This window comes from Mytilus edulis, chromosome 11 (genome assembly GCF_963676685.1).
Source record: "Mytilus edulis chromosome 11, xbMytEdul2.2, whole genome shotgun sequence".
NCBI classification, from domain to species: Eukaryota; Metazoa; Mollusca; class Bivalvia; order Mytilida; family Mytilidae; genus Mytilus; species Mytilus edulis.
The window spans coordinates 9,954,326-9,980,400 of record NC_092354.1 but is presented as its reverse complement, the minus strand read 5'-3'; the positions used below and the strand labels follow the sequence as shown (position 1 = coordinate 9,980,400).

Sequence of the window (26,075 nt, the reverse complement as noted above, 5' to 3'; positions counted from 1 at the left end):
ACTAGATACCCCAATGATGATTATGGCCAAGTTTGGTTAAATTTGGCCCAGCAGTTTCAGAGGAGAAGATTTTTCTAAAAGATTACTAAGATTTACGAAAAATTGTTAAAAATTGACTATAAAGGGCAATAACTCCTAAAGTGGTCAACTGACCATTTTGGTCATGTTGACTTATTTGTAGATCTTACTTTGCTGAACATTATTGCTGTTTACAGTTTATCTCTATCTATAATAATATTCAAGATAATAACCAAAAACAGCAAAATTTCCTTAAAATTACCATTTCAGGGGCAGCAACCCAACAACGAAATGTCCGATTCATCTGAAAATTTCAGGGCAGATAGATCTTGACCTGATAAACAATTTTACCCCTTGTCAGATTTGCTCTAAATGCTTTGGTTTTTGAGTTATAAGCCAAAAACTGCATTTTACCCCTATGTTCTATTTTTAGCCATGGCGGCCATCTTGGTTGGTTGGCCGGGTCACCGGACACATTTTTTAAACTAGATACACCAATGATGATTGTGGCCAAGTTTGGTTAAATTTGGCCCAGTAGTTTCAGAGGAGAAGATTTTTGTAAAAGTTAACGCAGGACGACGACGGACGCCGGACGCCAAGTGATGAGAAAAGCTCACTTGGCCCTTTTGGCCAGGTGAGCTAAAAATATGCTAAAAAGTCAAGTTTGATATTTTAATGTAATTATATCAACAATGCAACACAAACAGGAATAACAATGAAACTTTTAACTATTACAATGTAGTAAGGTAATTATCGGTGAATATAAATTTTGAAAGTCAATCCCTCCTGCTTTTGTCTCTTAATTTTTGAAAACAATGAAACAATTGGTGTCTATCATTAATTTTTTGGATGGAAAATATAAAACATAGTGATTTGGAACATGTACATGATTTCAAAAATAAATACTGAACCAATTATTTCAAAATCATAGTAACAAACATAATATTAATATATAATTTAATTCTGGATGTAACACGTCTTCTGATTGAATGACGTTGTTTTGTTTATCATCTCATAGACTTAATTTTGTCATGGAACCCTGACATCAATGTTTTTTTCATGGTTTACTCCGGTTGAAAATGGAATTTAAATTTAAATTTATCTATATAAGAAATGATAAAAAATTAGCTAAGCAGGTTATTCAGTGTGCACCACATTTTTAATGTTATTTCTTCATAGACAGAAAAAATATTACAGCCATTCCTTAATTAATTTGGAAAATGAAGGGGGGGAAAACAGATAAAACTATTAAATATGCTTTAAAGTTCAGACATTTTCAATGAATGTACTATCAAACAAGTCTCACACCATAAAGACCATTTTTATAATTCTGAGAAAAAAGAAAAAAAAACATTTCAATTAAAAAAAAAAATTAAACTAGAGGCTCTCAAGAGCCTGTGTCGCTCACCTGTTACTGTATTTACTGATGTCGGCCATCTTGGTTGGTAGGCAGGGTCATTAGACACTTTTTTAAAATAGATACCCTAGTAATGATTGTGGCCAAGTTTGGTTAAATTTGGCCCATAGTTTTAGAAAAGGAGATTTTTGTACAAGTTACAACTAGAGGCTCTAAAGAGCCTGTGTCGCTCACCTTGGTCTATGTGCATATTAAACAAAGGACACAAATGGATTCATGACAAAATTCTATTTTGGTGATGGTGATGTGTTTGAAGTTCTTACTTTACTGAACGATTTTGCTTCTTACAATTATATCTATAATGAACTTTGCCCATTAGTAACAGAGAACTATATTTGGTAAAAATTTACATAAATTTACCAAATTAATGAAAATTGTTAAAAATTGACTATAAAGGACAATAACTCCTTAAGGGGTCAATTGACCATTTAGGTCATGTTGACTTATTTGTAGATCTTACTTTGCTGAACATTATTGCTGTTTACAGTTTATCGCTATCTATAATAGTATTCAAGATAACCAAAAACGGCAAAATTTCTTTAAAAATTACCAATTGGAGGGCAGCAACCCAACAACCAGTTGTCCAATTCATCTGAAGAATTCAGGGCAGATAGATATTGACTTGATTAACAATTTAACTTCTTGTCAGATTTGCTCTAGATGCTTTGGTTTCATAGTTATAAGCCAAAAACTGAATTTTACCCCTATGTTCTATTTTTAGCCGTGGCGGCCATCTTGGTTGAATGGCCAGGTCATCGGACACATTTTCAAACTAGATACCCCAAAGATGATTGTGGCCTAGTAGTTTCAGTGGAGATTTTGTAAAAGATTACTTAGATTTATGAAAAATGGTTAAAGATTGACTATAAAGGGCAATAACTCCTAAAGGGGTCAACTGACCATTTTGGTCATGTTGACTTATTTGTAGATCTTACTTTGCTGAACATTATTGCTGTTTACAATTTATCTCTATCTATATTAATATTCAAGATAATAACCAAAAACAGCAAAATTTCCTCAAAATTACCAATTCAGGGGCAGCAACCCAACAACCGATTGACCGATTCATCTGAAAATTTCAGGGCAGATAGATCTTGACCTGATAAACATTTTTATCCCATGTCAGATTTCCTCAAAATGCTTTGGTTTTTGAGTTATGAGCCAAAAACTGCATTTTACCCCTATGTTCTATTTTTAGCAGTGGCGGCCATCTTGGTTGGTTGACCAGGTCACGCCACACATTTTTTAAACTAGCTACCCCAAAGATGATTGTGGCCAAGTTTGGATTAATTTGGCCCAGTAGTTTCAGAGGAGAAGATTTTTGTAAAAGATTACTTTAATTTACGAAAAATGGTTAAAAATTGACTATAAAGGGCAATAACTCCTAAACGGGTCAACTGACCATTTTGGTCATGTTGACTTATTTGTAGATCTTACTTTGCTGAACATTATTGCTGTTTACAGTTTATCTCTATCTATAATAATATTCAAGATAATAACCAAAAACAGCAAAATTTCCTCAAAATTACCTACTCAGGGGCAGCAACCCAACAACCGATTGACCGATTCATCTGAAAATTTCAGGGCAGATAGATCTTGACCTGATAAACAATTTTACCCCATGTCAGATTTGCTCTAAATGCTTTGGTTTTTGAGTTATAAGCCAAAAACTGCATTTTACCCCTATGTTCTATTTTTAGCCGTGGCGGCCATCTTGGTTGGTTGACCGGGTCACGCCACACATTTTTTAAACTAGATACCCCAATGATGATTGTGGCCAAGTTTGGTTTGATTTGGCCCAGTAGTTTCAGAGGAGAAGATTTTTGTAAAAGTTAACGACGACGGACGACGACGGACGCCGGACGCAAAGTGATGGGAATAGCTCACTTGGCCCTTTGGGCCAGGTGAGCTAAAAACAAATACTATATTCCCAAGAAAGAGAATGGTTAAAAAATATTGATAATTTTATAATTTGTAAACATAAGCAAAGTAGCACACATTCCAAACAATATTGCAGTTCATGTAACCATGTTATTCAAAATAAAAACATTATTCAAGTATGAATACTTATCCTAAATGCACATGACACAAGTAAATATACATGATATATACACAACTTTCTGCATGCAATTTGATTAAATTTTAAATGCAGGAATATATCCTCTTTCAATAGAAAAAGAAAGCATTGTTAAAAAAATTATCGGAATATCCTTGACCTTTTATATAAAAGAGTGAAATTTGATTTTCCAATAATTTTTTGTCATAAAAATCATCTTGCAAAAAGCATGCATAAATATCTCAATAAACATGTTATATGCACAATATACACAATCATTTTAAATAAAAACCAATAACTTAACAAAGAAAAAACAGCTTTCATTGTACAATGTTGTATAACTTACTTAAACGTAAATCATATAAACATGATAAACATGATAAACAAACCCTATAAAACTTAACCCATGGATCTGAATGAGGATCTTTCATTTCATTATATTTTTAATCAGTAAAATTTTCATAAAAATTTCTTTGCGATTAAATTTATCTTTAATTACATGATTTCAGATGAATTTGAGCCGCCACAAATATCCTGATCGAGGAAACATGGTTTTCATTTTTTACTTGGGGGGACTTATCTACTTGTAGTGTAAAATAACCATGATAATAAAATAATGTATCCTCAATTTAAAAATATGCTGTCAATCATTTCTAAAAATAGACATTCCTTTCTTAATTTTATTCATCTTCAACATGATTAATCATTTCTTACATCAGAATTCATTAAATTTTACTGCAAAAGTCTGCCCTAAATTTATAATCATTTCAAATGCTAAGAGAGCTACCATTTGATTTTTATGGGGGGGCTAGGATGAAAAATTTTGTCCTGCCTTTTTTTTATAGCTGTAATCTCTGTCCTGCCTTTTTATTTTTCACTCTAATCGGTCCTGCCTTTTTTTTTTTTAGTTTATCCTGACTTTTTTTACCTAAATTGTCGTCCTGACTTTTTTTTTTGGTAGCTCCCTAAAATGAACACAATACAATTTTCAAAAAAATTTATACATGTTTAATGTTATACATAACAATTCCATTTCAGTATAGCTACATGTATTTACATGATATATACATGTACAAACAAGAGGATTCTGAAAAGGTTATTCCATTAAAATATATGGAAGGTAGGAAAGGACTTTAGAATATATATCCCTACAACCAAGAACCATTTTTTAGATAATTTTGCATAATGGTATCAGAGGCATACTGAAAGAAGACCCATGACCCACATTCAATAATTAAACTTCCCTTCTACCCTATCATAACATTTTAATGGAATAGCTTTTCTGCTGTATAGCTAGTGTTCAGTGAATCATTTTATAACAAGTGATAACTCCTGACAAACAGCGACAACACTCTAATTTAACACCTAATTACTTGTACATATATCAGAATTATTCCATGCATTATGCTCTACAATACACCAATCAAAGTTGTAAAAAGGGTTGTATTGTTAACCCTAAACACTGCAGGTAGTTTTGATTTTGGCTTTGCACTTTTATAATAGATTTATTTCAGTTTTAAAACATAAATGTCTATGAGTATTTTAATGCAGATTTCCTAAATCGTTCTTCCTAATTTAATACATTATTCAGAAAAATGATTTTTTCCTTCACATCAGTTTTATGACAGAACAAGTCTAATTGTATCACCCCAAACACCCCTTCCATTATATCAGTTCTATGAAAGGATAACCATGATAACAGTCTGAACATCTAATGGTATCACCATACACACCACTTCCTTAATAATAATATCAGTTCTATGAAAGGATAACAGTTTGATTATCTTCTGGTATCACCACATATACCACTTCCTCCCCATTCTCCATTCCTTCATAAATGATTCCTTCTGGCAAGTTGATAGTCGTAGTACCATCAAATAGAGTTGTCCCCCCTGAGGCAGTGATTTCTCCAGACTCTGAATCAAACTGGATATGCTGTACAGCATTAGTCGAGTCTCCTTCTGAAGTCTGTATCTCGTACGACCCTGGAACCGTCTGTGTTGTCTCTATGACCTCCTCATTGGCCGCAGGCTGCGACATGCTGTTGACAGCAATTTCACTGAAGTTACGAAGTGTATCGTCTTCAACAATGACGTGAGTCGTAGTTGCTTCGTCATCTGGATGCAATTCAACGATCTGAAACTTTGGAGTTGCTGGGTCTGGCCGTTGTATAATTCGGATGTTATTCTCAATATAGCTATCAGTATCTGGATTAGACGGATCGTCGTGAATTTGTTTAATATGACGATTGAGCTTCGTCTTCTCTAAGAATCCTTTATTGCAGATTTTACACTGGTACCTATAGACGCCCTCGTGTGAATCTAGATGGCTCTGAAGTTTGAACTTTAACCTGAAACCTTTACCACAAATATGACAAATATGGGGTGTGATACCCGTATGAATGTAGGTGTGGAATTTCATCCTCTCTTTCGACACAAATCCCTGTCCACAATAACTGCATTTAAAGGGCCGTTCTCCAGTATGTAATCTCCGATGTGTCTGCAGTGCCCCCATCTGGATAAATGCACGATTACAAATGTCACAGACGTACGGTTTCTCACCTGTGTGCCGCCTCCTGTGGCATTTTAATATGTTTGGCTGTGAGAACCCAATGCCACAAAATTCACATTTGTAGGGCTTGTCCTTTGAGTGGATTCGCTGATGTTTCTGGAGGTCAGCATTCTCAAAGAATTTCTTGCCACACTCCTCGCACTCAAAATTACGTATCTGAGTATGGAGGAAGGTATGGCGATTTAAATGTGAGAGCTGGATAAATGCCTTGCCGCATATCTTGCAAGAGTAAGGTCTCTCACCTGAAACAGATATTTGCAATTATTAAATAACAGTAAATTGATGTCATTTTTTTATTCATTTTCAAAACTAGCACATCTTTGATGTAAGCTGTAAAAGTTGACAAACATTCAGACTTGTACAAGAGGAATGATTAACATTGAAATTGTGAACTTGTAAATCATATTTGTTTTGTTTTTGTTTTATACAAAAATCAGACAGCTATTTTTAGTTGTGTATTAATTGCTATGTACTCTGGGTTTTGCTCATTGATGAAGCCACTATGGTGATCTATAGTTGCTAAGGTCTACATAATTTGGTCTCTGTTTATAACATGTCATACCCCCACCAACATATTTTCACATTACATGACTACTCACTTCAGGAGTCTTATATCCTTTAAAAGATTACCTATGCAATTCATGTTAAATCATTCATTATATTAAAATGTAATTTCTGGACTCCTGTGATCCCTTCCCTTATTCTGTCAAGGTGACACTTCCCCCAAATTTTGTCCTTTGTCCCCCCTTATTCTGTTCAGTATACTCACCGCTATGTATTCTTTGATGATTCTGAAGACTCCTCTTCTCTGTAAAACCTTTCCCACATTCTTCACACTTGAATGGTCTTTCACCTGTTCAACAAAAAAAAGAAACATGATCAAATTGAAATTCACTTGAGTTGTCATGACTTTAAAGATGTTCTTTTTTTCTTTCTTTTGTCACACATATTCCTGAGATTATATTTTTTTGCATGTTTATCTCTAACACGATCAAACAATACTATTTCCATTTGGCTGAAAACTTTTACTGTTGTACATTTTTTTTCTGCAGGATTTTTTTTACAAGTAAGCTATTGAACCATGGGTCCTAAGTGTTAAAGTTGAAGCCTTCTCTTTGAAACTTTTGAAAGCCATCACAATTTGATTGACCACTATTACAACTGCATGTTTCAATTGTGGAAATCCAAATCTCAATTGTGACATCGTCAAATTCCTATTTGCATGTGCAACACAATGGGTGCAATGTGTGGAGCAGGAACTGCTTTCCATTCTAAAGAACCTGAGTTAACCCTTTATTATTGGTGAGGTTCATGTTATTCTTAGTGTTTTGTGCTACAGTGAAAGTACTTTTATTGGTGGGGTACCAATTTTCATGGTATTAGTGGATGACTTTATCCACAAATTTAAGTTTCCAACGAAATAAAACAACCATTGTCCAAATCAAGACCAGGAAAGATCTCTATCGGTAGGTTTGACTACTGATATGATCTAGAGAATATATTGAATAACGCCAAGTCTGAGATTACTTTAATAGCAGTCACAGAATTACAACTGCATGCAGGATTATACCCATTTAATCTTTAATAACCTAAACTGTACAACTTTTGATCTTTTAATTCTCATAAAAATATTTTTGATCGATGAAAGTCAGATTTCCGCTATTGATATGCTAGTATGATTAAGTGTTCATTTTATATCCTCATAGTTCTCGTACATATGGGAAATAATAATTTCATGCTGGGCTTGATTTTGATAAGAATTATTTGACAATTTAAGATTCGTTCATAGCATTTGTTTATGTTACTGTTTTCTTTAGGTGACATGTTTATGGCCTAATTAACACCTTTGATGGTCTTTAATCTGTTGATCACTTTATCATGGGTTAATTAGTGTTATCACTTCGATTTACACGGTTAATGTTTACTTTGCAATTTCCTCCAATCCAGACTATTTGTAACCTTCGTTTCTTAAGGCTTTAATTTTTTTTTTTTTTTGGAAACTAAAATCCACGAATTTAAAAACCAACGAACATGTAAATATTGCTCAAACCACGAAAATTGATACCCAAGAATTAAATTACTTTCACAGTAGTTTGTCTTTTTATCGTTTTTTATCGTGGCTCTTGTCAATTTTTTTTTGACTTATGTATATGAGTTCTGAATATTCCTAGCTATTTTTTATCTCCTATTTAATATGTACTCTTCCTTTTTTCTAGAACTAAATTCTGATTTGTTTAGTCAACTTTGGAATTCTGTTTCTTATTCAAAATAGATTAATGTGTCTGCAGAAATTTTTGACTACTAGTAATTGTGATCATCAAACTTTCGTTCAATTAGGCAGCAACCATTTGATTTTCTGGGGGGGGGGCTATGGTTTTTTTTGGAAAAAAAAGTTTGTTTCCAGTTTTTAGAGAAAAAATAATTAGTTTTTGATTCTGAGAAAAAAAAATTGTTTGTTTCACCCTCAGCTGCCACTATATGTAATGCTAAAATTGAAAGAAAAAAATTGTTTTCGACTTGTTAAATTTGTCCAGAAAAAAAAAACCATAGCCCCCCCCCCCAGAAAATCAAATGGTTGCTGCCTTAGTCAAACTCAGAGAATTTATAAAACGGAATGATGATATACCAACCTGTATGTTTAATCAAATGTCTCTTACGATGACCATTGCTATAGAAGACCTTGTCACAGAATGGACATGGATACTCCTTCCTGTTGCCGTCCTCCTCAGCGGACTTGTGGATAAACCTGATGTGTTTCCTTAGTGTATCTGGATCTTTGTACGCCTTGGCACAGTACGTGCACTCATAACAACGGACAGTTGAATGAGTCATGATGTGTCTTTTCAAATGTGCCTGTGAAAAAGAGATCAAGGCAGTTAAAAAAAACGTATATTATGTTTGCTACTCTTGTTTTTGACTTGTGTAATATATTCAGAATCCTAGATAGTTTCATCCATGTAGAACACCCTAAGTTTTTGGATGGGTTCGTGTTGCTAAGTCTTTAGTTTTCTATGAGATGTTTTGTGTACTCTCTTTTTTTTCTTTTTTAGCCACGAGGGGGGATAGGAGGGGTCCTAATCCCGAAAACCCGGGATTAAAAACACGAAATCCCGGGTTTAAAAACATGAAATCCTGAGGTCCCAAATTTCGAAAAAAAGAATTCTTGGATCCCAACAGGGTCAATCCCGAAATCCCGAGCTTAAAAACACCCGATCCCGGAGTCCCGATAAAGGTCTTATCCCCCCTCAGCCATGGTGTTGTCAGTTTGTCTTCGACTTATGAATTTAAATGTTCCTTTGTTATCTTTGGCCTCTCAAGCTCTTGAACACATCTAGTCACTAAAACTTGAACACATCTAGTCACTAAAACTTGTACACATCTAGTCACTAAAACTTGTACACATCTAGTCACTAAAACTTGAACACATCTAGTCACTAAAACTTGTACGGAGTCTAAATTATTGTCAGTGAGCCAACAGACTGGGTGGAAATTAATAAGATTAGAAAATACTAGACCCACATCAAGAAAATGTATGCTTTTTTTAAAATCCCTTTGAATATGTATGTGTACATGTCCCATATGAGCCAGGCTGTACTTTGACCTCAAATTCTTTACTTTTTACTCATTGGGACGTGGATGGAGAGTTGTCTCATAGGCAATTTTACCAAATCTTCTTAGATCTATGTTACATTTTTATATATGTGAATCTTCAGGTTTTTTTTAAATCCCCACCACAAAATAAAAAATTTTTTTTTCTTAAAACTGTGTGTATTTAGTATTGAGACTAAACAACTATGGTATGTTACCTGTTTAAAGAAACGTTTTGGACACTGGTCACACTGGAATATTCTGTCCTCAGCTTCTGTATGGGTTCTTATATGCTGTTGATATTCATGCAGATTGTCGAACGTTTTATCGCAATATCTACAATTATAAACTTTGTCCATCACTTCTGGAGCTGTGTGGCGCTGTTTATGTTTCTGCAGATATTTAGCCAAAGCAAAGCCTTTTCCGCAGTCGTCGCACAAGAATGGCTTGGCTTCGTTGTGAGTCTTTTCATGTTCTTTCAATGCATATAGAAACCTGAAGGATTTCTCACAATGTTCACACTGGTGTTGCCGTTCAGAATGGACAGAGTCCTTGTGACGAACAAGTTTCTTCTGTGTTGGGAACTTGGACTGACAAACAGGGCATTCGAATGGCCTCTCTTCCGAATGTTTCTCTTCCAAATGAGCATCCAGCATAAATTGAGTGGTGAAATGTGTTTGACAATACTGACAGGTCTTTAAGTCTGCTTCACTGTTACTGGCCAAAAGTTCTTCTTCTGAAGAAATAATTTTCCCACGAGCAGCCTTGATGAACGAATGGACTCTCATCATGTGCTGTTGTAAGTCGTATTTTCTCATGAATCTTTTGGAGCAGACCTCACAAGTGAATTTTTTATTTCCTGTGTGGGTGACAAGATGGTTTCTCATGTATTTAGAATTTTTGAATTTCATGAAGCAGATGCCACATTCAGCTGATTCTAAATCGACCATGGACTCAATAACTGAAATATCTACAAGTGCTTCTTCATCATCGTTGTAAATAACCGCAGCCACTTCACCATCCTCATCCAGTTCAATACCTTCAGCTGATTCTTCTTGTTTAATCACTCGTACTTCCATCACGTCATCTTCTTCGTCCTCATCAATATCTTCATCTTTGACGGCAACAGAAACAAGACTTTCAAAAATCTTCAACTGAACTGGATCCAATTCAACATTCTCCTCTTTAGCTTTCTCCATTGTTTTTTTAGCAGCTTCAGATAAGAGGGATAAAGCATTCTTCGGTTGTTTTTTTGGTCGGTACGAACTCTTTATCTTCGTACCAGTTGCTGGTGTAGCAAGTGATCTCCTGATCCTCTTTGCAAGAGGCGTCCATGTTTCGTCATCAGTAATTTTACGTTTACCATCCAAAGCTCCGTCATCTAAAATTTCCTCATCCTCCTCATTTTCTTCGTCGTCATCATCTCCTTCTTTTACCTAAAATAAAATTGTCAAAATATATTTAGTTATATCCACCTGTCCACATTTTCCTGTAATTCAAAGTGGTTGTTGTTTCTTGCTGTATATATATATATCATATTTGTTTTTTTGTTCATTATTTCAAGCATAAATCAGGCCATTAGTTTTCAAGATTGAACTGTTTCGGGCCTTTATTGTACATGTTGTATGTGGTGTGAGTTTTGCCCATTGTTGGAGGTCATGACAGTGAGCTTAATGCATTTAATCAACATCATTTGAAAATCTTCTTGGCAGTCAAGCCACACATATCTTATATATATATGTATAAATAGACTAGATAAAACTTTTTTCCTAATAGAATATTGAGTAGATAATATCTATAGATTAATACCGTATTTATTCTATTAAACGCCCCGGGGGCGAAGACAATTTCCGAAAGGGGGGTGTCAATTAGGAAACGAATTTCGTACCTTACTTCATTGACCTTTACCTGAATTTTGTTGAAACAGACTATAGTAACATACACATGTTTCTTATTGTCTCCATAATCTATAAATAGCGTTTCTAATAATCTAATAATTTGTTAAAATTTATAACGTACTGTGTAACTGACAGATCTATTTTTGAAACTTGTACACACTGTGTTGTATTATCGGAGTGGATTAAAACATGGAGGGGGTCACATTGGGGGGTTCTGATCCCGGATCCCGCTTACTGTTTTGTCAGATTCCCGTTTCCCGCTTACACTATGTACGTAAGCAATTCTCAATTTTTTTTTGCAATTTCCTGTGTCCCGCTAGACTTCATTTCCCGTTTTCATGGCACAATAATTTGATTTTCATGTGTTACGCTTACAAAAAATCCGCAATCCCGCGTCACGCTTAGACCCCAATGAGACCCACCATGAACGTTATTGATTTTTCGTTTCATGTTTCTGAGTGACCGGGTCGATGTCTTTAAAATATTGTAATGGGTAAGTTTTAAATTAATTTTTTTTACTTCAAAATGGGGGCGTTTATTAGAAGTCAAAAGTTCTGAACACACTATTTTCGGTAGGGGGGCGTTAATTAGAAGGGGGGCTTTAAATAGAATAAATACGGTATATTATATATTGCTATTATATTTGTGTATATTATGTTGTAAATTGGAAGTTATAAATAATAAAAATTAAAAAAAGCATTTCCTGAAATAATTCAGCTCACATTTTGTTGTACTTTGAACCGATCTATTGAGTTGACCCTTTTTTGCAACTGATTTTAAAAGTTTGTTTATATGTTGTGCTCTTACACCACTTTCCAGGTTACTGGAGGGTTTAGCTCTCACAAATAAATGTATTTGAAAAAGTTAAGCCATTAATTTTCTAATTTAAATTGTTTAACATTTTTCATTTGTGGCTTTTATATTTGACTAAAGGCTATTCCAGAAAAAAATGTATGGGGGGTTGAAAGGTAGTTTTTGTCACCACCCGCCACCCAGACAATCGTAATTGAGAATTATAGTGCATTATAGTGTGAAAAGTTGCTCTGATACCCATCACCCATGTATTATTAATACAATGTGCCTTCCAACCCCCCAATACATTTTTTTCTGGAATAGCCCTAAACACACGATACAGTATGGGTTTTTCTCAATATTGAAGGCAGTGCAGTGGCCTACAAATGCATAATATCCAAAACGTTTGAACTCTGGTGAAGAGTTGTTTCATTCATTGTAATTGGCAATCATATTGAATCATATTTTTAACTATTATCTTTTTTTTTTTGTTCAAGCAAAACTCGTTTAAAGTGTTTACACTGCTTGTATAAGTACTAACCTCGCCTTCCTCTCTCTCGTCCTGATCTTTATGTTCTTCTGTCTTCACCCCTTCTTCACTCGGATCAACTTCCATTTTTTCTTCAATAGGCTTTTCTTCAGAGCTTCCTTCCTCAACAGAATGTTCCACAGGTTCTTGTGGTATGTCCATTAACCCTAAGCTCTCCTGTAGCAATGCCATCTTCTCTGCACTTGCCTCTAATTCTACTACCTGTACCTGTTCAGCACTTTCATTGCTCTCAACTTTCTGCTGACCTTCCTGTACCACTATTACCTGGCCTGTTACAGCATCAACCTCTACTATTTGTACTTCCTGTTGCGCAGTCTGTACATCTCCATCATTTACAGTCTCTGTTTCCATAGTTTCTGAAGCTTTTATATCTTCCGTTTCCTCTCCATTTGTTTCAACATTTGAAGATGGTTCTTCCGGTTCTATGACGGGCTCTTGTTGACTCTCTACTGCCACTGCTTGATATGTTACAGCCTCTAATTCTACCTCCTCTTTATCATCATCAATGGCATCAATACTCACTTCTGTTTCTTTCGTTCCCATGAGGACAACAACTTTCTTTTCTGCTGATTTTGGCTTCGGCATGACCATGACTCTAGTAGAAGGAGTAACAGGCTTCTTTTCTACTTTTAAAACTGCAGGTTGGGGAACACTTTGTCTTTTCAGCCCTTCAGGCGTAACAACAAGAATCTTCTTAACCTCAGTTGCCTTACTACGAGAAACAGGTGTTGAAATTTCCTTAGAAACACCAGGAGGTCTGACTAGTATGGTTTCCATGGGCGTATCAATGTCTTTTTCCTCAGATTTATTTTGGTTATCACTATCATTTGTTTCCTTTACAGAGCTTTCAACTGTGTCAGCAGAATCTTTTTCCGATTCAGAAGGCTCAGATTTTTTAAGGTCCTTGCTAATTTCTGTTTCTGCTTTGTCATTTCCACTCTTTGGATTTATATTTGCTTTTAATTCTGGTTTTCTTCTTGGTGTCTCTCTAGGCTTTTCTTTTGGTGTTTCTTTAGACTTTTCTTTAGATGTCACTTTAGGCTTTTCTTTTGGAGTGTCCTTGGCCTTTTCCTTTGGAGTCTCTTTAGCTTTTTCTCTGTTAGTTCTGGCCTTAGGTGTAGAAGTGGCTGATCCCGGCTCTTTCTTGATAGTTTTTACCACATTTGGAGTACCTGTTTCAGCCTTCTTACATCTCCGCTGATGATCCTCAAGGAGATATTCTACGGAGAAAGATTGCCCACATTCACAACTAAAACCAGTCTTCCTTCTAGTTGACATGTGGAAGGTATCATCTGGTTCAGACTTGATTATGACTGTCCCACGCCCTGGTAACGTTACTTCAATCCTTTCTTTATCACTCCCACTGTTCAGATCAGACTCTGTTGTATCTGTGTCATTTAAATCTTTTTTAGGTCGACCACGTCCTCTTTTTTCATCGCTAGGAGAGCCAATTTCATCATTTCCATCTTTTTCCTCATTTTTCTTTGGTCTACCCCTGCCTTTCTTTGACTCTTCACTATCTTTTACAGCAGGTGTCCCAGGTGTGTCTTTTCTTGATCGCCCTCGGCCTCTCCTTTCGGGTGTTTCTGTTGTTTCTGGTACTAGTATGTCTTTTTTTGTTCTCCCTTGCCTCTTCCTTGTAGAATCCGTACTGGTTTCCTCTTCCTCATCTATTGCATCCTTGTTAGGAGTTGACGAGTCTTTCTTCGGTCGTCCACGCCCTCTTGAATTTCCATCAGATACTTCTTCAGCCGTTGCGTCTTTTTTATTTGTATCCTTTTTCTGATCGTCCTTTAAATCTCCATCTGAGTCTTCTACTTTTTTATTTGCTGCTGCGGCTCTTCTCGGGGTGGTAGGCATGTTGACCTCTTGACGTTATTTCTGTACAGCCATTAACTAAAAGCCTAGAATGAAAAAGAAATGCATTAAAGTTCATTCAAATATTTATATAGATTTAAACAGTATTGACATAATTACTAAATAGTACTATTACATGTATTTATACTGTAAATTTGTCATTTTCATTTTTGGACTTAAATGCGATTTGAATTTTTGTGATATTGAGAAAAATCCCTGTCATGTCTAATTAATTCATATAAAAACTTCAAAATGTGAGTTCAAATTAAATTGCAATTATAACCCTATCACATTTTTCAAAATAATAAAAAAATCGCAATAACTTCATAATTTACAGTACTTATTTCAGCAAAAATTTACTCAACCTTCTCACCAGATCGTGATGTTGCCTATGAAACGAAATCTTGAGTAGTCATCGATGTGACAGTGTATGATCATGAATCAACATCATTTGGTCTTTGTTTGATCATTGATTGTCTTATTGACAATCATAATCACATCTTTCAATTTATATAACATGTGGAGCAGAATCTGCTGACCCTTTGGAAGCACCCAAGATGACCCCCAGTTTTCAGGTGGGGTTTTGTGTTGCTTAGTCATCAGTTTACCATGTTGTGTTTTGTGTACTAATGTCTGTCTCTCAGTCTGTTTGTTTTTACTTTTTTAGCCATGGTGTTGTCAGTTTGTTAAGGTGGTACCTATAACACCTTCACTAAAATTAATTTGGCTCGTTTGATTTTTATAAAATTTTGACAAAGTATTTCCTTTGACCCTTTGACAAAAATATGAAAATTACAAAAAAAATTTAACCAACTGTTTTATCAGAAAAATTACACTGGTTATATAGCAATTTGACAAACACATATTATGATCATTGAGAAGCTTAATATTCCCTTATAACACAATGTAATTAAAACGTTTAGCTGATTTTACAGAGTTATCTCTCTTTGGTATCTTTCCTCTCTCTTGTATACATGTTATAAAGGATATAATAACATTGCCATTTAAACAGCTCAGTGTTTCTGTTGTTCTGTTGTTGATGTGTGTCCCTTGGTTTTAGTTTTAATCTGGATTAGTATTCACTTTATCAATTTATACATGTAACAGCTTTAACCTTTTCCTCCATTGACATTTTTTTTTGCATACTTGATTCGCATAGGATTTTTCAATAAAATGCTAAAAATATGCTTTAAAGTATAAACAAATTGCGAAAAACAAAAATTTCATCAAATAAATTCAAGTCGGATATTCTTATGAATATCCTTTTCATATTGGATACAAATTTTATTAAGTCTGAAGCAGACACTTTGTAGTCAAAGTATTTCAACTGAGGTACTACACGGGCGTCAAAAGGCGTCATTATGGAGTAAAGGGGGTGGCGTCAAAAGGCGTCATTATGGAGGAAAGGGTTAAGTTGATTCAAGGAACAAAATGAATTAAAACAATAGAACAGAATTTGATTGCTATCTTTTGAAATACTTTTCAAAAATTTGAGTCGAGAACAACTGAATCTAGTCATGTCACAGGACTTAGGTTCCAGTTTTCATCAATGCCAAAGTCTTATCAGACTCTACACATGAGGCCCTGTCTAATAGGCCTGTCAATGTACATGCAATCATTGGATTTGTATCCTGGTTTTTTAAGTTGAAAAAAGTTTATTCAAATGCAATCAATAACCAGATGCTCCGCAGGACACAGCTTTATATGACCACAGAGTTCGAACCCTGAACATTTGGGCAAGTATGGACACAACATTCAAGCTTGATACAGCTTTGAATTTGGATTGTGATTAAATAGTTGACACAACACAGGTTTCTGACACATAATGAATGTGGTCTAAGAACTTAAATTAAAAACTTTAAATTTTAAATTGGACATTACCTATATATCCAATATCCAAAATCTAAATACATGGTTAGATTCAGCATATCAAAGAACCCCAAGAATTCAATTTTTGATGAAATCAAATAAAGTTCAAATTTGGACCCTTAATCCCTCAATGTGGACCAATCTGATAACCGGGCCCAAACATTAAAAATCTAAATACATGGTTAGATTTTAAAAAAACATATATCAAAGAACCCCATATATACAATTTTTGTTGAAATCAAACAAAGTTTAATTTTGGACCGCAATTTGGACCAACTTGAAAACTGGGCCTATAATCAAAAATCTAACTTCCCTGGTCTCAATCCAATAACTGTGAAGTGATATGGTGATCATATCTCTGAGAATCATATATATCATAATCCGTAGCCCATTCATAATTATTCAAAATGTTACAAATAACTATTGATAACAATTTACACCACTGTGTTGATGCCACTGCTGGTGGACGTTTCGTCCCCGAGGGTATCACCAGCCCAGTAGTCAGCACTTCGGTGTTGACATGATTCACGTGAATATCAATTATGTGGTCATTTTTATCAATTTCCTGTTTACAAAATTTTAATTTTTTCGAAAAACTAAGGATTTTCTTATCCCAGGAATAGATTACCTTAGCCGTATTTGGCACAACTTTTTGGAATTCGAAAACAACAATAAAAAACATAGGTCACCGATGAGTTAAAAAAAATATTTCAATTACAAAATGTATAATGCCAAAAAATGGCATTTTTGCACCAAAGGGAAAAAATTTGGAGCTTTTTCAATGATATCTACATTTTAAAAGTCACCTGGGGCCAACACAAATTGATTTTTTGGAATAATTTTTGTACCATATGATAAAGTAATAACTACTTAAGGTAATTAATAAAATTTGTAATGAAAAATAAATGTTCAATTTTATTCTGAAAATCTTATACCCGCAAGCCTCCTAACACTTAATATACATTTTCCGCTTTTACAGGAAAATGATATTATTTCATCTTAGATTTTATGCATAACAATTCCCAATTGGGATAAAAATTCCCAATTTGATGTTCAAGGGACCCATTTGAAAAGAATCCGGGTCTGTTCGCGCCCATTCACGTCCACACCCACTCATGTTCGCCCCCTTTCACTTTCCCACCCTACATGTTCGCGCCCAATTTCAACTTTGTAATCAAGTAGTATTCTTATAAGTATTATTGTTTTCATTGTCTCAAAATAAAGTGATACAGCATTTTTTTGTGTTGAATAAATCTTAATCATGTTTTGGATAGTGTATTGTTAAAAAAAAAATCCTTTCTAAATAAAGTGGGATTCTGTCAACGTTTTATTTTGTGTTGAATAACTCTTTATCATGTTTTGGTTAGTGTATTACTATAACATGTATAACTTTGTTTCATTGACTTGTTTCAAAATCAAGTGAGATTCTGACTACGTTTTTTTTTTTTTTGAGTCTTGAATAAATTTTATCATGTTTTGGTTATAATAGTGTATTGCTATATTTTCTATATTTTATTGTTTCATTGTTTCAGATCAAAGTGACCAAGCTGTTAAAAACAATTATCTTTTCCTCATACCAAGCTATAAATACATTCAGTATTTACACGAAAGCAATTAAAAACAACAATGATGATTTTCAAATTATTCAACTGGAATTTGAATTAAAATTGGGCGCGAATGTGTAGAGTGCGAACAGACCTTGGGTGCAAACATGCAAGGTGCAAACGTGTAGCAGTCAGGGGACTTACTTAAATAAGTGATTTTCTAAATCACTGATTTAAGTAACATTATTTCCATAAAGGTTGGAAGTTAGAGTTGTCTTTCTTTAATTATCACCTATTTAAGTAGTACAAATTAATCACTAGAAGAAGTGATTTAATTTTACTGTAGCTTTAAATATAGAATACTAATGATCCAGGGACTAATTATGTTTCTAAGCTTATCAGAACCAACATCTGTGTTGTCTAGGATGACCAGGTCATTTCAGGTGACGACCTTGTACTGAATCTAGGATAATGACATAAAAATCACTTGTTTAAGTATCATTCTTTTAATAATCCTTACTAATTTCAACACCCCCGAACAGTGAGATTTTTATCGCGAACAGTAGAATTTTATTACATAATCTGAAAGATGAAACCTTGAACTTCACAGGAAAAATACTCCCACTGCTGGGAAAAATCTTTGAAGAAAGTATCAGTTCATTATGTAAAGCCATTATTATAGCATTTTTTCAACTAAAATAGAATTTTCAGCTAAATGATAGCATCAAAGGCAGAAACCTTTCTACTTAAAAGAAGCAAAAAGTTTTTTTTTTTTTATTTTACTAATTAAAAGATATTATTTAAACCTATGTGTTTAAAATTTGGAAAAAAATACAAAATTCCAATTTGTGACAAAACCATGATTTTGCTACTCAAATAAGTGATTTAAAAATCACCTATTTCAGTAAGTCCCCTGACTGTGTAGGGTGCGAACGTGCGAGGTGCGAACGTGTAGAGTGCGAAAGTATATTGGTCGCGAACGGACCTGATACCTTTGAAAACACCTGGAATCGTCCCTGGTAATGAATCCCTATCAGAGGGTGGTAAAGGGTTATTTTCCTTTTAATTTCATGTATTTTCGTGTTTAGACATTTTATAAAATTTCTTGTTTTCTTGTGTTTTGTCCGACATGAGTGCTTCGTGTTTCCCCTTATTTTTTTCCCCGTGTTTTGTTTTTGTACACCCGATTTCTCGTGCTTGTCACGCCTTTGATTAAAAAATAAACAGGGACTTAATTATAAAGATTGTTTTAAAGCATGTGTTCCTGGAATATCACTTTCTATCAAATTATTTTAAATATTTTTGTCTCTTTCAAATCAGATGCAACTAGCTGATACTAAAAGATGACTGCAGGGTCCTCGATCATGTCCATTAATAATGATTATTTGATTTCCAAGAGCAGCTGAGTAATAACTTTTCCTTTATATTTACGATTATGTTTCTCGTGCATCGTTTTTCTCAATTTTTATTTTCCGTGCAACGTTTTTGCGATTTTTATTTCACATGTTTCCGTGTTCAGAAAAAAAATCCTTGCCAGACGTCATAATTATTTGGACTACCTCCTATCATAATGATGAACTGTCAAACTATCAAACCATCATGGGATTAACCATTGAATTACCACTGCACACCCAGAAAAAATAATTGAAATAGTTAAAACTGCGAAAGATCACTGATATATTTTTAATCTGTTTTGAAGAACAAAAGTCAAAACGAAATATAATGTCACTTAAGACATGTATATTTTTTGTACTCTTTTACTTTTCATGCTTTTAGGGATAGAGGACATAGAGCAGCTGTTATGTTTAAGATTGAGATTAGTAGTTCAAACAACCAATAATTTTTGAGCTACGACAGTCCTGGTATAGACTTAGTTTAGTGTAGTTCTCGTTCGATATATGAACTTTGAGGCCTCTTTAAGATGATTTTGGCAGAGATCCACCGTAAAGACAAAATGAAAGATTATCCATGAAAACGAAGAGGCTTCATTTTATTGAATAGAAGATGTGAATCTTGAAAATATTTGAATAAATATTGCTAAACTTCAAAATTGCGGATTTTGTTTTGCCTTCGAATATTACTTTTTGGGCCAAATAAGTTTCCTGGCCGGATACGGGTTCGACCACGCACCATTTTATCGCTTAGCCACTTTACGGAGCTTCATCTTTTAGAGCCATATTTGTCTTAAAACATTTTTGGAATAAACAAAATAAATTATTGTTTACCTTTCTTACTTTTATAACATACAAATATGGATGCATGTAATTATATCAGGCTTCTTTCAAATCGGTTCAAACGGGAACAAAATGGCGGAAAATCCAGCGCGTCCGTCATCCACCCAAAAATGTATTACGTCATAGTCATTAGAACGTTTGAATGAAGGTAACTGGACATGCAAAGTAAGAATACCATTAACATTGATTCATTAAGCGCCCCCTATGATCATGTGGTCAGTGCTAAAAATAATTCAAAGGTTATTTTTACTTGATTAATGAATAAAAACTTTATAAAAGAACATCAACTGTTTTGCTTAAACTAATCAAAGTATAAATTTTGTTCATATAAAATGTTCGAAAAAGAAAAGAAGCATTGCAACATATTTGTCATTTTCAATTTTGGGGATAATTTAGGATCACACACACATATGATAAAGAATTTTGACCTCGCAAAGTGTATTTTTAGTGTGATAACATATTTTAGCATTATTAAAAAAATAATATGACATATATCGACATTATTTTTTTAACTTGTTCAGTTTTGGCGCAATAAACATAAAAAATGATTATCTCCCTTTGACCAAGGATGTAGAAACAGGAAACTTTGAAAAACGATATTGTGAAAAGATTTGTCAATTTTGTAATCTAAACCAGGAAATTGACGAGTAACGTTACCATTCTTTACAACAGTGCCCTCAAAATATCCCTTGCCGGTGAACTATCATTTCTATAGAAATATGCTACTGTGCCAGCTTGAATTAAGTTATTTTCATCAGAGCCGCGGCCAAAATAGCTTTCAAAAATCCACCCAATAAAAAAAAATATAATAAAATATGTTTTTATTTATCGTTAACGTGTCATATTTTTTTATATTTTTTTTATTGGGTGGATTTTTGAAAGCTATTTTGCCTGATCTGATGAAACAGAGGCGGATTTTTTTGGGGGGAGGGGCAGGGACCCCCCCCCCCCCTTTTGAGAAAAAATTTGTTTGCTAATATAGGGAATCACTGAAGCTTGACGAAATCGGGCCCCTCTTAGGCAGCCAGTGGGCCCCCACTTATGAAAATTTCTAGATCCGCCACTGTGAAAATAACTTAATTCAAGCTGACACAGTCGCGTGGGCGACATATCAGAAACAAGAGCGATGAGAGATCGGTTTTTAATTAGATTGGCGGAGGCCAAGTTAAAAACTGTCATGTTTTTGTGTGCATATATACGAACTCTATTGTCACTACCGTATGTATTTCAAAAGCAAATTCAATTTAAACATTTTTGAAGCTTTGTGATTCATTTTGTTATATTTTTTTTTCTTCAAATTTATGATGGGATGAGATTTTTAATTTATGTTTTTTTTAAACACAGTTAAAAAAAATGAGAGTTTATTCTTAATATACATACATGTAGTATAAGATTGTCACGGACTGATTTCAGAAATAATTTCACTTTAACTGCAGATGTTTTGATATGATTTTATTGCAATTTTATTAAGTGGATGTGCAATATTTTTTTCTGGTTATAAATTTTTATTTTCACTTTGACCGATACATGTGTTTTTTTATCGATTATATATGTATATGTATCTAAAAAATGGTGGATGTTTTTTTTTCTCGATATCATGGGTATGTTATTTGATTCTTATATGTCCACATTTTCGTAGTACTTTTCAAAAGCAATTATCAAATTTCATTCACAAAGAACCTACAAAATAACAAATTAATTATATTTCGGTCAGTGCAGTAAAATAGTCATTTCTATAGAAATATGTTATTTTACCGGCTTGAATAGTAAAGATATTTTATTCGGCAGAGCTGGCAAAAAAGCTACTGTCGAATTTTACAGCTTATGATTGGTTGATAAAAAGACTACTTAATTATACTATAAGGAATTCTATCAAGATATTCTGATCATATTTCAAACGAACCAAAGTATATGTTTTTCGTTCATTATTTTGTAGTTTAATCATGTCGGTGGTTTTCTCGTTTGAAATGTTTTACATTTGTCAATTCTGTGCCTTTTATAGCTGCATGACTACGCGGTATGTGGTTTGCTCATTGTTGAAGGTGACCTATAGTTGTAAACTTTTATAGCATGTCCCTAAAGGAGGGTTCTTTCATTAGCAACCATGCACATCTTGTTATTTTTTATAAATAACACGTAATTTTAATGTATTAAAGAAATCCTTAGCCTAGGGGTACATTGTAATGATTCAAATTGGACAGACTGATGAGATTCATAAAACGATTGTTTGAGATACAGCCTCATTTAGAAAACTTATATTACTAGTTGAAATCCCATGCACTTATACAAACATTATATCCTCTATATATTTAATTATCTTATCAATTAATGTTGATTACTGTCATTTTGTTAATTTATGTTGATCATCATCATTTGACTTGGTTTCTTCTGTTACCTATGCTAACATCGGACCCAAACTTCTTTAAAGCTGAGTTTTGCTGTGCGTATTGCTGTGTGTTTCTTTAATCCACGTTCACAATTATCTAACCAATATGTAATATATGTACAAACCTTTAACATCAGTTTGAAAGGCTGAACTTATCAGATCGACACAAAGCTAAAACCAAATGCAACTTACAAAAAATGAAATTGTCTATCCTTACAAAATTTTTTTGGGGTAGGGATCTTTTAGAATATAGACCTATCATTACATTATTGGCTTCCAAATGTTTTGTTTTGAGCGTTACTGTGAAGATAATTCAAGACGCCAAACGCTGTTAGTTTTCTAGTTTGAATTGTTTTACATTGTCATTTCGGGGCCTTTTATATCTGACTATGCGGTATGGGCTTTGCTCATTGTTGAAGGCCGGAACGGTGACCTACCACATCTTCTTTTTTTATATTTGGTGTTAATTTATTAAACGTGGTATAGCAAGTTTCGATAGAATGCATGCCATAGTGATACCATACCATGTTTACATCATGTGATCTGCAGTAACATTATCAAAAACATATAAATTGAGAGTGCTGCACATCTGAAGTGTTCTGAATTCTAATAAATATTATACGGAAAGAAAGGTGTAACTCCAGTTCTACGATATACTTCCATCACAAAATTAACAATGACAGTCTTAACTAAAACTTTTCTGATTACTAGTCTGAAGACCAATATTCAAACATTTTTTATAAAGTTTTGCAAAAACTCACTAGTCCGAATCAGGGAGTCCGAATCTATTTTTACTTCAACGGTATGGGGTATCGGACTAGTGGCTAAGGGTGAAGACAGTTTAATGCTAGTTATAACTAAAAGTTAAATAACACAAATACTGAACATTCAAAACGGAAAGTCCCTAATCAAATGTCAAAACCAAAAGGTCAAACATTAGAATCAAACATCAAACAAATGGATAACAACTGTCATAATACTGACTTTGTACAGCTTCTGTATATGGTTCAACTGACTGTCAGCGTACAGTTTACACTAGAGAAACAGAGTAACTCAACTTACTAGTTTACACTAGAGAAACAGAGTTACTCAACTTACTAGTTTACACTAGAGAAACAGAGTAACTCAACTTATACTAGTGTACACTAGAGAAACTAAGTAACTCAACTTATACTAGTGTACACTAGAGAAACAGAGTAACTCAACTTATACTAGTGTACACTAGAGAAACAGAATAACTCAACTTATACTAGTTTACACTAGAGAAACAGAGTAACTCAACTTACTAGTTTACACTAGAGAAACAGAGTAACTCAACTTACTAGTTTACACTAGAGATACAGAGTAACTTCAACTTACTAGTTTACACTAGAGAAACAGAGTAACTCAACTTACTAGTTTACACTAGAGAAACAGAGAAACTCAACTTATTAGTTTACACTAGAGAAACAGAGTAACTAGAGAAACAGAGTAACTCAACTTACTAGATTACACTAGAGAATCAGAGTAACTCAACTTACTAGTTTACACTAGAGAAACAGAGTAACTCAACTTACTAGTTTACACTAGAGAAACAGAGTAACTCAACTTACTAGTTTACACTAGAGAAACAGATTAACTCAACTTACTAGTTTACACTAGAGAAACAGAGTAACTCAACTTACTAGTTTACACTAGATAAACAGAGTAACTCAACTAACTAAAGATAGCTATGGGTACATATTACTGTGGATTTGTTTTTCTACATTGGTTAGAGGTACTTATAGGGGAGGGTTGACATCTAAAAAAACATGTTAAACCCTGTCGCAATTTTGCACCTGTCCCAAGTCAGGAGTCTTGTGTGATTTTCAATTTTAATTTCTTTTATATATATATTTTGGAGTTTCATATGGCGTCCATTATCACCTCATTATCACTAAGCTAGTACATATTTTTGTTTGAGGCCATGCAGCTGAAGCACACCTCCGGGTGCGGGATTTTCTCGCCCTATTAAAGACCCTTTGGTGGCCTTCGGCTGTTTATTGTTCTTTGGTCGGATTGTTAACTCTTTGAATTTGACACATTACCCGTTTCCATTCTCAATTCTATATATGCCACACTTCTAGCATTTTCAACAATAGTGAGGGCGGATCATTTATGTGTCTTTTTAGGGGTTGATTAGAGAGTTTTCTTATTCCACAAATTCGATCAAACAAGAATGCACATACTGAAATGTCTCGCCGGTTTTACTTAATACTGTCCCAGGTTTTGCTCTGTTAGCACTGTTTTGAGACGCCAAATACGTACGGTGGCAGAATGGGGCCATGAAAGAATTTTTTTTTTATGTTGTTCCCTCAAGATACTATGTCGTTCGCTCAAGATGCTATGTCGTTCCCACAAGATAGTTAACTCGTTCCCTCAAGATGCTATGTCGTTCCCTCAATATACTATGTCGTTCCCACAACTGAGATACTATGTCGTTTCCACAAGATAGTTATCTCGTTCCCTCAAGATAATATGTCGTTCCCTCAAGATGATATGTCGTTCCCTCAAGATATCATGATGTTCCCTCAAGATATTACGTTGTTCCCTCAAGATACTATGTCGTTCCCTCAAGATGCTATGTTGTTCCCTCAAGATGCTATGTCGTTCCCTCAAGATACTATGTAAAGAATATATTAATATAATTGTATTGCTATGTTAAGGGAACGAGATAACTATCGTGAGGGAACAACATAGCCTCTTGAGGGAACGACATATCATCTTGAGGGGAAAAAATAGTATCTTGAGGGAACGACATAGCATCTTGTGGGAACGAGATAACTATCTTGTGGGAGCGACATAGTATCTTGAGGGAACGAGATAACTATCTTGTGGGAACTACATAGCATCTTGAGGGAACGACATAGTATCTTGAGTGAACAACATAAATTGTTTTTCTTTCATGGCCGCATTCTGCCACCGTACCGTACAGACATATTACCCGCCGACGCTGATACTGAATTTTGACCCGAAATTATCAACGGAAATTACTTATCCGGCAGTTTTCTTGAGAATTAAGAAACGCACTTTTCCATCATGCAAACCGTAGATAAATATAATCCGACGAATCGAATAATCGGTACTTAAATTATCAATGTTTTAACTTAGCCTCACTGAAAATAATTTATAAAATATAACGTCTATCAGACGTTCTTGAGGGAACGAGATAATCAGGTTATCTGCATGTAATGTTTTTCACTGAAAACGTAGCATTGAGGTGTATTTTCCGGAATTTGCCGAGTATTACCGGAATGCCATGTGATAACGTTACGGA

General features: G+C 34.3%; 1 protein-coding gene across 2 annotated transcripts; it reads right to left on the bottom strand.

Annotated features, from left to right (window-relative positions):
* Positions 1 to 678: 678 nt before the first annotated feature.
* On the bottom strand, positions 679 to 20,536 carry LOC139495092 (uncharacterized). Of its 2 annotated transcripts, none has more exons than XM_071283244.1 (8): positions 20,386 to 20,536; positions 12,882 to 14,794; positions 9,869 to 11,086; positions 8,693 to 8,915; positions 6,832 to 6,915; positions 4,470 to 6,304; positions 3,359 to 4,274; positions 679 to 1,085 (listed from the first exon to the last, which is right to left on the bottom strand). In XM_071283244.1, exons 2-6 carry the CDS (start codon positions 14,748 to 14,750, stop codon positions 5,250 to 5,252), a joined length of 4,449 nt encoding a protein of 1,482 aa, XP_071139345.1. In that variant the 5' UTR covers positions 14,751 to 14,794; positions 20,386 to 20,536; the 3' UTR covers positions 679 to 1,085; positions 3,359 to 4,274; positions 4,470 to 5,249. The 2 variants fall into 2 exon arrangements, with proteins under 2 accessions (XP_071139345.1, XP_071139344.1); XM_071283243.1 differs by having other exon boundaries at positions 679 to 1,395; positions 3,359 to 4,236.
* Positions 20,537 to 26,075: the final 5,539 nt, after the last annotated feature.